The sequence below is a fragment of the Haliotis asinina genome, chromosome 16 (genome assembly GCF_037392515.1).
Source record: "Haliotis asinina isolate JCU_RB_2024 chromosome 16, JCU_Hal_asi_v2, whole genome shotgun sequence".
Taxonomy (NCBI): Eukaryota; Metazoa; Mollusca; class Gastropoda; order Lepetellida; family Haliotidae; genus Haliotis; species Haliotis asinina.
In genome coordinates this window covers 12,244,965-12,261,197 of record NC_090295.1, presented here as the reverse complement: position 1 = coordinate 12,261,197, position 16,233 = coordinate 12,244,965, and the positions used below count along the sequence as shown (strand labels likewise).

Genomic DNA, 16,233 nt, shown 5'->3' with positions numbered 1-16,233 from the left:
TGGAAGACTTAATATGCTTTTTCATGTGCGCTGAATATGTCTCACATATTAAAAACAATCTTGCGTGTCTTTTCTTCAGAAAATTTATGAGAACATATCAAAAAGAATTAAATCCACAGAAAACCTTAATTCAGCCAGCTTAACAAATTCTCAAAATATATGGGTTGCACGACTACCAGAAAATAGACAGAACTGGATATTATTTGTAAACTGTAAATTAGTAAATTTACTTTTTCCAGTTTAATTTCCTTAACCTCGAGGATTGTCATATCTCTGTTCATATCTCGTTTTTGAGACCACCCCTCCTACCTGTTTATTTGTTCATTGATTCAGTCTGACTCTAACCACTGTCTGTGACACCCCTCCGGAGTTTTGGCTTTAGAGACGACCCCTCATTCCTGTTTGATTTTATAGTGGTAGTGAGACGCCATGGTTGCTACATACTTTCTAGTTTTAGTGTTGTTCAGAGTTTTCTTCGTCAGCCATCGTTCATCGTGAAGATAAGTTAAATTTCAAAATGGGCATATAAAAAGTGTGCTTTGTAATAAAATATTATCGCACACTTATTAACATGATCTCATAATCTGTTCGAAATAAGCCGCCTTTGACTTGAAAAAACACATTGCTCACTTCTGCACGAATCCATTCACTAAACTCATTTCATTAAGCTTCCTATCTCCCTACCGCCGTAACTGTATTAAGGCCGAATTTACTTTAACAGATATTTCACACTTTAACGTCGAAGTCATTAATTATCTAAGTAAACGGGAAACCATTTGGATGCTGTTTAGAACAAAACTGTCTACTCACGTCATGTATGTCTTCACCTTGAAATACCACAACCTTTCACTTCCTCATGGACTGTCTCGAGGTGTGAAAAATAGCCGCCTGAAGGAAAAAAAATCGCTCATGCTCGGTCTCCCTCTGAACGGCGTGACCATCTCGTGTTCTTCCGGGAAAAAACCGAATAACCTTGGCGGAAAGGGACGAGTGGTGAAGAAAGTCACGTGCCTGGCAACATTCACGTGCAAGTTGCGTGCACGCGCGACACGTTCTCAACCAACCGGCTGCGTTCTTGCGATCTTTTCAATCACAAAAAAAACAGTCACATATATTACCACTTAAAATCAGCTTGTGGGAATTTTGAGGAAGAAATTATGACACATCAGCACGATGCCACCTGCCTGACAAGAGTTAATGATCACATTAAAGTGAATTGTGTCTGTATAAATTTCTCTTTTAAGACTTTATTTTTGTGGCGTCGACTCTGATTTTCAATGATTAAATCACTTTCTACCGCGGTTTAGCTTTTAACGCCCATCCGTAAATTGCTAACATTTACTAGCGTTAATGTTATGTTTCAATAACGATTGTTTACGGCACAAGTATCTATTGGTCTCAACATCTGCTGTCCCATAAAGCCATATGTAGCTTCAACTAAGGGGCTCAATTTTGGATGCACAAATTGTAATTTAATAAAGCAATGTTTCAGAGTTTCATATTTTCATATGCTAAATGAATACGGAATTTCAATATTTTAACTAGCTTTTGTTTTGTATGCTACGTACTTCACAAATCATATATGACTTCAATACCGTTTCACAGCGTTTATATTAAGAAGTGTCGCGGACCTTGTCTTCAGTTAATAAAAATGTCTAAATAATGTGTGTTGAGGGTAGGTTTGAGTGGCACTGCAACCAGTTCTACGCCATTTGTAGCCATATTCCACCAACACCACGGCATGACACTCCAGGAATGTACTTCACACTCTGTACCCATATGGGGAATTGAACCCGGGTCTTCTGCAAGACCAGCGAACGCTTTAACCACTAGGCTACCCCACTGCCCCTCTCAAAAATGGAAACATATCTTCTGTTGTTCCCATGTATGCTTTGTCTGATGTGGCACATACATCCGTTCATTACATCTATCCAAACCTTGGCAGTGCTGTTATCAATAGATCTTCTGACACTCCCATCGACAATGTCGATCACTGAAGCCTGTCTGTATTCACAAGTATATCAGCGACGTTATTACCATTAATTTCATTTGTGATTCCTTGATATTCTTTTACATACAAATATTGGATTTCATTCGATTGGTCCTGACGTCACACAAGGTCCTGGGGAACACTATATAATGCTCAACGTTTCCAGAAGTGGTGAAAGGACGAGAGAACTTTTCAGAACGATGTCAGGTTTTGCTCTCGCTGTGGCTGTTCTTGCCTGCACAGTCAGTACATGCAGTAAGTGACCTCTTCTTTCTTCCATTGTTTGTTAGTTTGTTTGTTTAACGCCACACTCTAGAATTCCAACATTTTGTTAACCAAGTCAGCAAGCCTGACCACCAGATCCTGTTAGTCGGAAAGCATTGATTATTACTGAAGATCATTTATAACCCGGATCTTCACGGGTAGTCTTGATCATATATACTCAACAGCAAAAGGAATGCAAGTTTTAGAAAAATGAAATCTCACGAAAGTAAGCGTTCATATTTCTGGACCGTTCATGGTGAAGTTACGTAGTGAGATTAGATGATGTTATGCAATTTGACGCTCATACGAATCATTCGCACAAACACACCCACAGTGCAGCAAAACCATAATTTTAGCATGTTTATTGACGTTTCTAGATTGCATTTGAATGCATTTCCCCCTGAGTTATCCTTTATAAGGTATGTGTAAAAAAACAGTTCGGTATTGACACTAGGAGGTGTACACACTACACAAACGATGCCTGGACGGTACGACGTCGCGGAGGGAAATGGCTATTGGAAAGTTTCGCGGAGGTAGCTCTGCAACCGCTGTAGCTAGACAATTGGGCTGTTATCTCACCACCATTACATGACTTGCTCAACGTCATCAGTAAACCGAGACTGATACTAATCGTCCCCGTACCGGACGACCACGATTGACAACTCATGCGCAAGGTCAGCTCATCCGGGTCACTCATCTATGGAACTGACCTTACTCAGCAACAGCAACAGCAACAGTTGTCTTAGTTGATGGGTCAAGGGGCGCAGTGTCCAGCCACGCGATTAGGGTCGTCCTCGGGCTACTGGAAGTCGCTGCCGACGAACATAAGAAGGACCAATTTTGACACAAAAGCGATATTTACAGCTGCTGTCGATTACAGAAGGCTGTCGCTGGATTATCTGGCTCAGAATAACATTAACGTTCTTGAATGGCAGTCTCCTTTTCCCTTATATGGCTCTCATTGAACCTTCTGAGACAAAATTGCATTGCTGCGGGCAGACAGCCATTCACACTTGTGCAGTTGGAACAGAGATTGGTGTTCGAGTGGAACCACTTGCTTAAGGCATTTTCCAGACTAGTTGACGCAATGAGGCGACGTTGTACGGCTTGTGTTTCACCTAAAGAGATTGTCACTTCTTCGCGGTCAAGGGTATTTCAACTGACGGATTATGATCAATTTGAAGTTGTTGCAAGTCAAAGTCAGCAGCAAATTTCAGCATCAGAATCATTACCAAATTCTTTAATTTTGATAGTGTTTCTATGGAATAAATACTTAGACATAATTTTGGTTGTCTTCTATTAACAACACTTGCCAGAAAGCTAGACTTTTTTACCTGTTCAGTATAGACCTGATTAGGGTATGCGTAAAATCGTATGTAGTCTTAGCGTAAAATACACCCTAAGCTACAAATAGTATCTTCCCAACATGTCTATAGTTTAAGTTATTATTACAAATGACTTTCTAAACGTTACTGGATTTATATTTTTGTCCTTTGATGTGGTCTTTCCTTTTGGCCGATAACGTAAAATATCATCCTCATGATGTATGAAAAAATAACATGCACCATCAATAGTGTTATTTTTAATACAACTCATAGATACACCGTCGCTGACGATAGACATCTTTTAACTATAATGTGTTGTTTCACATATCGTGAGAATGTTTATTTATGTACAACGAAACCTGTCAAAACCGGCAATCATCGGGACTGAAGAAATAATCCGGTTTTGACGACATGCTGGATTGCAGAGCTGATGATAAATGTACATGTCACGGAAGGGACTGAGATTTCATGCTGGTGATCACAAGATGCCGGATTGGTCAGATGCCGGTTTTGACAGCTTCCACTGTATTTTGGGAATAATATTGGTAAAATAACAATGAATAATGATCATTTGAGAAGAAGTTCAATATGTTTGCACTTAACACCATGCACTTCCAAGTACATGTGCATGTTGAGTGAGAATGAGTGAAAGCGGAATTATGCCAAATGTTTAAAGCATGTTTGTGTTGCTAATGAGCATAATGTAATGATACCGATTGTAGAAACAGAGACGACAACGCAAATGGTAACAACTACAGAGACGGTATCGTCAACCAAGGCGCCAGCAAAATCTACCTCTCCAACAGGTATGCACTCCTTGAATAGGTGGTCATCTATCGAAATTACTATATCTACGTTTGATACATTATCAAGGTTATCCAGATTGTAAACTGGCGCAGCGTATCCTTTCTTAGCTGAATATATAGTATTCCCAGAAATTATTGAGAATCATGTTGCGTCATGTAACTCATTACGTTTATTAACTTCTGGCGTTTTACTTACATAAACATGTTAAAACATCATCCTTTTACAGTCTCAGTTTTGTTTTAGTACTTTGTTAGACCTCCTCGCTCAGCAATGCATGCCTGAATACGCCTGGGCACACTACCCATCAAAGTTTGTAGGTAATCGTGTGACAGGGTATCCATATATTGGACCACCTCGGCCTTCATATCTTCAATATTTCTCAGTCCCTTTTGGTTTATTCTGTCCTTCATGACTCCCCACACATTCTCAATTGGGTTTAGGTGTGGGCTGTAACTGGGCCAGTCTAAAACTTGAACATTTTCGCCCGACAACCACTGTTTTGTGTAGCGCACAGTGTGTTTTGGGTCATTATCATGCTGGAAAATCCAATCATCTTCATACAATGTTTGTGCTGTCGGAAGAAGGTGACCATTTAGAATGTCAGCGTATCTTTCTTTTGTCAAGTTTCCCGTGAAAACACACAATGGCGTCACTCCGCGAGCCGATATGTCACCCCACATGTGAAACTTCGGGCTATGCTTTGGTCGCTGGTAGATAGGTTTGACAGTATCTTTGGCCCAAATTTTCACACAATTAGGGAAAAGCCAAACTGAACTTTCATCCGAAAAGAAAACATTATCCCAATCTTGATTTTCATGAGCCCGACACCAGTTTAAACGTTTTTCCTTTTGGGCATCTTTCATCAACGGCGAGGGAATTCCACGTTTTTTCACCCAATTAAGTCTCTGTAATTCCTGCCTAACTGTTTCATTGCATACCTGAGGACTTCCTCTGCTAATCATTTCATTTCTGATGTTCTCAACACTTTTCAATTTGCCCCTACTCACAATCTGCCCAAGTCTTCGGCGATCCACAACACTGAATTTCCTAGGCCGACCTGTCCCTGCTTTGTGCTCTATCCCGGTTCCTGTTTGAATATTCTTCAAAGTTCTGTATACTGTAGACAGAGGAATACCGTGTCTACAAGCTAACACTTTAGCATCAGCCTCACCCCTTTCAAAACCATCTAGAATGAACTTTCTTTTCTCTCTTGCTGTAAATTCTGCCATGTCAACACAGGAAGCCGTCTGCTCAGACAAGGGAGATAACTCTTGACGTAATGAGCTGCCTTCTAAGCCTTCAAGAGTTGTTTCCCTTATTTAGTATGCTTAGTGCATAGTGAAAGCCCTTTTTCCAATCTTAGCATCATTAGAAAAAAAACAAAGATTTTCTCAATAATTTCTGGGAACACTGTATATGATTCTTAATTTCCTCAACATATGTCTTGTCCTGCAGCAGAGTTATTAATTTTCCAGTGAGTAGTTATTTTTGTGTGTTCTTTCATAGTAATATTGAAGCTAACTAGCCAGTGATCTGTTCGATAACCTGGGGTTATTTTCACTTGAGATGTGTTTCTACAAAGATTTTCTGACTTAAAAAAAAAAAGAAGTCTATCCTGGCCTACTTCACAGGTTTTGTGCATCGATAGGTGTACTGTCTCAATCCTGGGTTGCTATCCCACCATTTATCAATAGGATTGAGTTCTCCTATTAATTCTAGTAATTGGCCTCTTGCCTTTGGGTTATTAACATTCTAGTAGTTTCAAACATCTTTATCTTGATCAAGAGAAATATTGAAATCACCACCAAGAAGACAAGAATCATTACCAAGTTCTTTAAATTTAGTATGTGTCATTTTGTAAAAGGAAAACATCATGACCCCACATTGCTCTTATATGTTTCGTCATTTAATGTGAAATGTGTGTCTTGAATAAAATATAGAGAGAAGAGTTTAGAGCTTTAAAATACATCTCTCCTCTTATTCATATCACCAAGACCTCTACAGTTAAGGTGTCACACGAAAATACTGTATTCAGCGGTAGTCTATTATCATCACACGAAAATACTGTATTCAGCGGTAGTCTATTATCATCACACGAAAATACTGTATTCAGCGGTAGTCTATTATCATCACACGAAAATACTGTATTCAGCGGTAGTCTATTATCATCACACGAAAATACTGTATTCAGCGGTAGTCTATTATCATCACACGAAAATACTGTATTCAGCGGTAGTCTATTATCATCACACGAAAATACTGTATTCAGCGGTAGTCTATTATCATCACACGAAAATACTGTATTCAGCGGTAGTCTATTATCATGTAGATAAAGCATCCAGTCACACCACTCACACACCATGCATACTTAAACAAAACAATATATAAACGAAAAATACATCCGGCAGGTGTTTCCCGATCTGCCTTCTGATCGATCGACAAAAGTGGGTTCATTCCCATTATGACTACTCCCAGTTTGACTACCCGTCCAATATGCAACTTGTTCCAGTCCAGTGGTTTTTAATTGCTAGCTCTCTCCCCTCCATCAATGGTAGACTGTTCCATCGATATCTTCCCATTCTGACTACTCCAAGTTTCTCATCAACATACTCTTACACATACGTTCCAACAGCACCATAAACAACTATAGCTGCACCGGGTTCATAAACATTTATTCAGATACACCTTATAGTAAGTGAATTAAGAATAATAATTGACATCTCAAAGAAACTTCTGGAGTGTTATTTCTTCTTCTTCAGTTTACAATTTGTATTTACAAAATCTGTTTTGCAACATTGCCTGCTGCCCGAACAAATTCAAAGGGCGACTTCTGTTGTCTCTGGAGCTGATCCTGCAAGCGACGGATGCGAGAATCTATAAATCTCTGTACATTCTTTTCCTTGGTGGTGCAGTGCACCATACTCCATCTGGGCAATTCTTCTTCTATTCGTGGCCTCGATTCTCCTTATCGCCTCGATGAATTCAAAAATGTTAGGGTGACCGTGTCTGAATCTCTGGTTGAGCGAGTGGTGAAAACCCTCGAGGTGGTTATTTGTTCGTGGACCATGTGTTTTGGAATGGGGAAACGTGCATCATCATCAAGCCAGACACTCACACCGTAGTCCTTGAATGCTTCACATCCACGGATGTCTGGTGCTTGGTTCATGGCCTCAAGCCAGGTGTCTTGGACAAGTTCAGGAGGTAAAAAGGGAAGGGCTGCCGCAGATCTAAACAGCACAGATAAGTCATCATTCTCTTTGTACATTGTCACAAGCCTTGGGTCCTGAATTTTGCGCCACAAGCACTGCGTGTAATGAAAGTAACACCCACTACCAGATGTGTTAGGGAATTCATCAGAGATAGCCTTATGAACAGGGTACTCAAAGTCTGCCTGGATAGTCAGAGGTAGAAAGTCAGGTCTGTCAGTTGTTTGTTGAACAGCATCCTTCAGCGCATGAAAAACTCTACAGTAGGTAGCAGTTAGGAGTTGTCTTCCTTCTGTGTCTATACAATGCTGACTTTACACTGAACAGAGGTTGTGCAACAGCAGCAGCATCAACAGGCAGTTGTACATTAGGGGCATCGGTGTTGACTCATCTCTTGCTCTTGTTCTCAGTGTGCTCATGAGTCTAACTGTGGCTGGATTGTCGGGCCCGTGATTGTGCTCGCCAGTAATCGCTCTGATGAACTCTCCAGTTGTTGACAAGTTGCTTCTACACCTAGGAACAACACCTTCCAGTAGTCAGACACATTTCCAGACTTGTTCAACTTGTATAGAAATCCAGCATGCAACACTTGTCGGGCTCCTCTCTACGATATAACAAACTCTGCTATCTGAACACCAGCCATAGCTAATCAAAATACGTGTAACTGGGTCTTATATACTTGTTGATAAAAATGGTAGTTAAAACGTTTTATTTTTTTAATCAGAGTAGAGGGATTACCTTAGCTTGGGTTGTACAGGAGTGATCTCCAAATATGTCCCGTTTTCAAAACAAATGAAAGTACGGATGAAGCGTGAGTATCTATATCTTTGATCAGAGTAGAAGGATTATCATAGCTCTGGTACTTTCAAAACAATCAATCTGTTTTCTCAACTGCTTCGCTGATGAATAGTTTCATGCCCTCCGCCATCTTGTCCGGCATGGTTTCCGTCACTTCGCAGAATGGTTCGTCATGTTTTTCGGTAGTCAGTGTTTTATTAAAAAAAAATGTCCACCCTGCCTTGACGAGAAAGTGAGGGTCATCTGTCTACTTTCCTCTGCCATCTCCTCGTCTTGTAGTGACCGACATGCTTAGTTAAATCAGGCAGTTTTTCGGAAGCCGCGACATCAGCGGCCTGTCGACATCAAGGCCTAACCGGAAGTCGGTTGAGTGAGAATGAGTGAAAGCGGAATTATGCCAAATGTTTAAAGCATGGTTATGTTGTTATGTTGTTAATCCACATAATGTAATGATACCGATTGTAGAAACAGAGACGACAACGCAACTGCTAACAACAACAGAGACGGTAACGACAACCAAGGCGCCAGCAAAAGTTGCCCTCCGAACAAGTATGTACTCCTGAGCGAGTAGGTGAGTGAGTGAGTTGAATTTATTGCCGCTTTATACAGTATTCCAGTCATATCCCGGATGTAAGCTAATGTGGAAGATAAGACCATGTTTATGAAGGTTAAGGATGTTTGCGAACTCGCGAGAATGATTCTAGATTTGCCGGCACCATAGCTAATCAGGACGAAGCGGGATTCGAACCCACTATTACAAGTTTTTGACGAGCTATAAATACAGACCAATGAGCCGTCATGACCCCTTGAAGAAAACCGATAATGTAACTCCATACAACATCCTTTCATTGTTCTTCTACAAAAACATGAAAAGCGACAATGTAAAATCGATATTAGTCCACTCCATACAACACCCAGACATTGTTCTTCCAACTAACAGAAATACAATGATACTATTGTCTTTGTGAATATTCCAGGGTGTGCCTACAATGACTTCTTGACAAAAACAACACGGATGTCAGGTGACACCCCAGCAACATCATGCCAAGACGCACCGGGATTTGTCAGTATCAACACTGAAATTCCCGGCGTTGATCCTCAGCCAATCTGTTCTGCTGTCTTAATCTCTGCCGACACCGTCCTCACTTCCGACTTCTGTATTGCACAGCTGGCTGCGATTCCAGAGTACGTGCAGTTGCAGCAGCTAGAGTAGCATATTGTTAAATTAGTTCCTGTTGACAGTAGACCTGTTTTGTAAATATAATGACAGACAGTAGAAAAGGAACGTACTTTGTGAGATCATCTCGTCATTTATTTCAGAGCCTTCACTGTTGCTGTCAATGACTTTACCGGCAGTCGGGTGGCCACAATTTCTGGAAGGACAGGAACTGGTGAGAAACCGTTGGAAATGCTAGCGTTAACAGTCGACACCTCTGTCCACTCCCACCCTGAAGTCACGGAAACCTTTATCAGCCAGAAGTTGATATACGGTCCCTTGTACCATTTGCTCGTATAATTCTCCTGCTACGCCCACTTGTTCCTGTGAACTGGCTTGTATTGTTACACACACACACACACATATTCACATGCACACATCGACACAAACATATACACATGTGTGTGTGTGTGTGTGTGTGTGTGTGTGTGTGTGTGTGTGTGTGTGTGTGTGTGTGTGTGTGTGTGTGTGTGTGTGTGTGTGTGTGTGTGTGTGTGTGTGTGTGTGTGTGTGTGTAATTGCGTGGTCACGTTTCTTGACTTGGTAGACACATAGGCACATGTCATCGTGTCTCATTTGTGAACATCCATGCTCAACCACTGTACTTTTCTGACCTAAGCTCGATTACTTCCAACCCGTCGCCATGTAGCTGGAATATTGCTGAGAACGAAAGATGTCAACTGATTCTAGCACAGTTTCCCAGTCATACCATCATACATTACAAACTCAAACATGGAGCATCGCGTACAGAAGGTGAAACCATTTCCGGTGTAATGAAAAGCCTTGACTTGTATGGTTTCCTTCAGACGGTAAGCTTACTCTTGACGTTCCCGTGACCTTTGACGGAGCCAGTTGCCTGTTGCCTGCTTGTATTGCTGACGACACTATGGAGCTTGACATGACATCCTGCACAATGTTCGGCGCTGGACTCATTGATGGTACGTCACATTCAATCGTCCATTTTGATAAGTGATTTAATCACATTCTCAAAACGGCCAAATGACCATAGTTTAACATTTACCCAGGAGAAGCTAAGAGTGAGTGAGTGAGTTTAACAATATTCCAACATTATCCCGACTGGCGACACAAGAAAAAGGGTTTCACACTTCGTATGAGTCAACACTTTAACCATTAATCAACCCCACCACCGACAAGCAAGGAAACCAACAATCTCAGAGAACTTGCATTAAAACCCGATTTTCTACCAGACAAATTATATGCGATTATTAACAGGGTTGCAGTGATCCACGCGAGGACCTGTCTGGGTATTTACCCCCAAAAAGTGTTTTAATTGGCCCTAAAATGTAAAAAGAATTATAATCTTTGGAGAAAAAAAATTATTTCATTAGCAGATACTTGGGTTGGGTTCTTTACAAAGTAGCTTTAATTAAAACTGTTGTCACATGCTCGACCCCTTGAACTTTTGTTTGTATTCTTGCTTTAAATGAATATACCAAGTGAGTGATTGAGTTTTGTTTTACGCCGCTTTTAGCAACATCATTGTGGATATAATGGAAATTAGAAGTTTTGTCTCTGATTACATGTTTTACTGTAACTGACTTACTTTGATTTCGTCCTCTTTACTCCTTGAGGAGGATAGGGCGTCGAGAGGTTAGCTCTTCCCACAACTCACAAAGAGCAGAAGTACTTGTTCCCTATTGTCAAAGCTCAGTGGGTCAAAAAAGGCACACAAGCTGTCCCAGAGTCTGTCTCACAGTCACCGAACCATCATTATTGTCTCTAATGTCTAGCCCTCTGTGCAATACTAAAGTGAGTGAGAGAGTGAGTGAGTTTAGTTTTGTGCAGCACTCAGCAATATTTCAGCTATATGGCGGCAGTCTGTAAATAATCGAGTCTGAACCAGATAATCCAGTGATCAACAACATGAGCTGGAATAAAGCTAAACTAAACTCACTCACTCTTTATTGTTTCCACGTCCTCTGGTCGCTAAACCTTCTTTAATTAGTATAGGTAGAAGGTGCCCTGGATTTCGTCATCGCCGTAATCCTTAACTCTATACACCTCAATAGATTCTCTGAGAAATGGTGGAAATTTACCCAGTCCTTTTTCATTCATATTCGTATTCTCTGCTTAAAGGTTGATGACTCAGTCTCACTCGATCTCGAACTTTTAAAACGAAATGATTTAGTCTTTTTCACAACACCTTTCTTGGGCCAGAACATGCGCCACCAGATAGTGGTTTCCTTGCCTTTAGTCGCTGTAGAGGGTGACATGAAACTCTTGTCGTCCATCGTTCTGAGTCTTCCAGGGCTTGTTCTTGTCTCCGTTTGCTGAATATGGCTGTAAGGGTTTTGACCACAGTATGGCATTTTATATCTTTCAAAGGTGTTAGAGAAAGGTATTAGGAGTTCACGTCGATCACTACCAAGACGTACGCTATGTTATATTTAGCAAACTTGACCATATCCATGAGATCAGCTGACCACTGATCGTCTATACCAGTCACGATGATTCTGTCTCTAGTGAATGTTCCTCTCACAGGACGCTGATGACTGTAAGGTTCTTGTCGCTGAAGCCACTTTGCAATCTTATATTTGATAATACTCAAGGCATATTTCCCTGCTTTTCTGGTGTATCTATACAACTTATCAAGTCCAGAAAAGCTAGCAGGATGTGAAGGATTGAAGTAGATCGTCTTTAGATAATCTTCCAAAGACATGTTGACTCGTTCTGTCTGCTCTCAAATGGTAACAAGTATAAAAAGTCTCCGTTTATGTACTGTGCAATGGTAAGAATCATCCTTCGTCGTCACTACTGTTTTCATCATCATCAATCACCATCGTCGTCGTTGTCATCATCGTCGTCATCATCTTCACATGTGACAGAATGTGAGGTAAAATACGTATCCATACCGGTCGAATCTTTCAAAGAATCTTTAAATAAATTAGGCCGGTGTGCTCTTCTTTTCTCAACTGTTCGATAATGTTTGAGTCAGTGAGTGAGTTTAGTTTTACGCCGCAAACAGCTATATTCAAGCTATATGGCGGCGGCCTGTAAATAATCGAGTCTGGACCAGACAGTCCAGTCATCAACAACATGAGCATCGATCTGCGCAATTGGGAACCGATGATATGTGTCAACCAAGTCAGCGAACCTGACCACCCGATCCCGTTAGTCGCCTCTTACGACAAGCATAGTCGCCTTTTGTGGCAAGCATGGGTTGCTGAAGGCCTGTTCTACCCCGGGACCTTCACGGGTGTCGATAATGTTTGAAAACAGAGGACTACTAGTAATACACACCGCTGTAGACACCTGTCTTATACGTCTTTCAAGTGGATATCTTCCCAGAGTTTCCTCATTTTCTGTTCAATCCATTCTGGAGATTTCCCATCATCTTGGTATTGTTATTCCTTGGTCACCATATCAGATCTATTATGCTCGTCAGCTTTTTCCAAATCACATATTGTGTCCAGCACATAGTCCACATCATTAGTCCTTGGTCTTTTAAGTGGCATCATGTTTTCGTCATCATCTTCACATTTCGCTCACATCTTTCAGGAAAGTTATATCATGTTTTTGCAAATGGTGCATGTAACATGAAACATGAATCCACTGTCATCAAGGATACGTCTGCTCACTTCCAAAATCTAGTCAAGAATGGGATTCTTCCTGTTCCGGCCCTCTATTTATAGGAATCTGTGTTTGTTCTTGTCTTTGTGCATGCGCTAACCAATGAGGGAGTAGACTTCCGGTGTCCGGAGTGAGTGGCTTCAGGTCGACTTGGAGGTGCCTATAAGGTTGGGCAATGGCTTCTTCATACTGTTGTATAAACGTTCGTGAGTATCCAGGAAACGTCAGTCTCACCAAGGTCATCACTTGTTGCTTGTCTATTGGGTTATTGTGTGGGATCCTTACAGTAGTACAAGTTTTGGGTAACAGTGATAACGGATAGTTTTCTATGATGACTACCTGTGTGAAACTTAAGTTTTTGCTGAAATTTCAAATTGAATTTGACAATTCGAAACATGTAGATTTTTAACTCAGCTGCAGTTTTAAAATATGAAGCCCAAGAAAACTTAATGATTCTATTCACCAAACATAGTCTACTATGTTTGAGTTTGATTTTGATTTCAGTTCATTCTGGAATATGCGATTAACTTTGTTTGGAGCAATCGGGTGCCGGGACTGGTATAGAAATGCTTCCAGATATTCTTAAAGTTTTCAAAGACATCGACCAGTACCAACACATCCGTGAGGACGTATAGATCATGACATTGGCCAAGGTCTCTGATTTGAAATGAGTTTCAGGTGGTCTGACCTCTTCAAGTTATTAATGAGTACCACAAAGTACTACTTGTTGGGGAAATCTATCCCGCTCTAATAACTTAATCCGAGCATTTACTTATACTTTCATAACTGATATTGATCACAGTCATTAATAATTTTTACAGGAGAAGCTTCAAAGTTTCAAGGGACCAAGTCAGCTCCCATCTCCATCGTGGGAATCTGTGCTGACAACACCAACATGTGCAGCGACTCTACAACAGCTACAACATGCAATGTACGTGACACTTAACAACCAGATCGTCATATGTCGATCTCTTTCCTCATCCGCACTCTTCTCTGAACTTCCCGCCCTAGGCTCCCAACTCTGCTCCAACCATCCCCACCCTCACCACCTGCACTCCCCACCCTTTGACTCTTCACCCTTTACTCCCTCCGCCCCGCGCTTTCCAACCCTGCACAGTCCTCCCTCAAGAGTCCCAAACCCACTCAACGCTGGCCCGCCCCTACTCTCCCCGTCCTAAACTCTCCTCTCCTAACCAAGCGTACAGTATATTAATATAACGGGTAGCCTTAAACAGGGTCATCTGACTCACTCAACCTAAACACATAAACATCATCTGTTTCAGGGCGATGCAGGAGGCCCACTGATATGCCCTGACCGGAGAGGTCAGCTGATTACAGCGGGACTTGTGGCCGATATGCCGCCAGGATGTTCCGGCCCTCCAGAGTTCATCAGTCTCTTGCCTGATACATATAACTAATCTGCACTCCCAGCAAATTAAATACACGCAGTGTCACTTGTTGCTTTCCATTTTTATCTCCGGTTTCAGAGAGTGAGTGAATATGGTTTTACGCTGCTCTTAGCAATATTCCAGCAATATCACAGAGAATGTCATCAGAGAAGGGCTTCACGTATTGTGCCTTTGTGGGGAATCGAATTATACCACCACCCTCAAACTTGGTGATGGACAGAAACATATACAACAATCCATTAGTAACATCTCGCAATACCATTGAAGACAACATTTTGAAAAAGTCGAACAGGATATTGAAACTAAATACTGGCAAGAGAGTGATTTAGACCATGCCGCCATTAGGCCAGTCATCATCACAATGAAACTTTTGAAATGATTGTGGCCGTCGTCATCATGGCTGTTCCTCTCTTTACACCCCTCTCTCGTAACAAATAGTTAGCAAACTGTGACAATATTTTGATGATAATTTGTTAACCATTTTTTTTATTTTGTTTTTAGGACATAAATACTACCAAATAGCTCACAGAGTTGGTATGGTGTTTAGATTTTGATCAGCGTTTCATTAACTATTATATGAAGAAGAGTTTGTTTGTTTTCGAATTGATTGCAATTCATCTATCCGCTTTGAGCCAAACGGATGGCAATGTTCATTTGTATGGTGGCATTTGTAACAATTATTACTTAATATTTCTTTAATCATTTATATAATGGTGATTTTGCTATTAAATACTTTTACCATGTTCAAAATAGTATGAGGCCTCTAATGCATTTCTAACATGAATAATACTTTCGGAAATACAAATATACAAATACACGCCTTCAGTATGTTTAGACTGGGTTAACAAACAATTTCCCTGCAACAGAGGTATGTGTTCACTTCGACCAAACTCAAATGGTAGTCGGTCTTTAAAAGACTGCATTGTATTTACATGTAAATACACTTATTTCAGAGATTTTGTGCATAAATTTCATTTTGAAAAGTGTTTTTGTTTCCAAAATTGTTTTAAAGAATGTAACACCTGATATTATTTTAGTCAAAAAATGTCCACAGTATATGTCCTAACGCAGTTATTACCTGTCCGGAAGAGCATAGTTTCTGTCCAATACACAAACATCACCGTACCTCAGTGGTCATGTATCAAACATGAAAAGAATGTTCTTATCCTAACACAAGCTTATAAAGGCGCAGTATATCCACTTAAGTGTTCCTGAAAGTCACCGTAAAGCCATTTTATGTGACCTCTCAGCCAATACATTTTCACTGTGTAGAAACGTCACAAGACAAGACAAGATGTTATTAGGTCAAAAACCAAATTAAGTACATCTCACTGACAATATAGTTCTTTGAGCACGTGGTAGGATTGTGTACACACTATAGACTTTTACTACTATGTAGTGATTATGGCATTTTCCAAGATCCAGGGTATATATAGTATATGTTTATAAGTGCCCATGCTTATTTCTTTCATTCATAACATACATTTGTCACCATTAAACATGACTTCATCATTTGGGTTTTTAGGTATTCTGACAAATTTAAACCTATTTACATTCTGAAAGTAAAGGGTAAATAATAACGCTGACGTCAGCACATGTTGTACTGGGGCTCAAATAGTCCCAAAAT

The 16,233-nt window shown here is 40.6% G+C and overlaps 1 protein-coding gene across 1 annotated transcript; it reads left to right on the top strand.

Annotated features, from left to right (window-relative positions):
- The first annotated feature begins 1,970 nt into the window (after positions 1 to 1,970).
- On the top strand, positions 1,971 to 15,590 carry LOC137268897 (integumentary mucin C.1-like). The gene is made up of 8 exons (XM_067803496.1): positions 1,971 to 2,245; positions 4,302 to 4,385; positions 8,856 to 8,939; positions 9,368 to 9,575; positions 9,711 to 9,781; positions 10,413 to 10,544; positions 14,019 to 14,128; positions 14,481 to 15,590. The coding sequence occupies exons 1-8, from the start codon at positions 2,140 to 2,142 to the stop codon at positions 14,613 to 14,615; spliced, it is 930 nt and encodes a 309-aa protein (XP_067659597.1). The 5' UTR covers positions 1,971 to 2,139; the 3' UTR covers positions 14,616 to 15,590.
- The last annotated feature ends 643 nt before the right edge of the window (positions 15,591 to 16,233 follow it).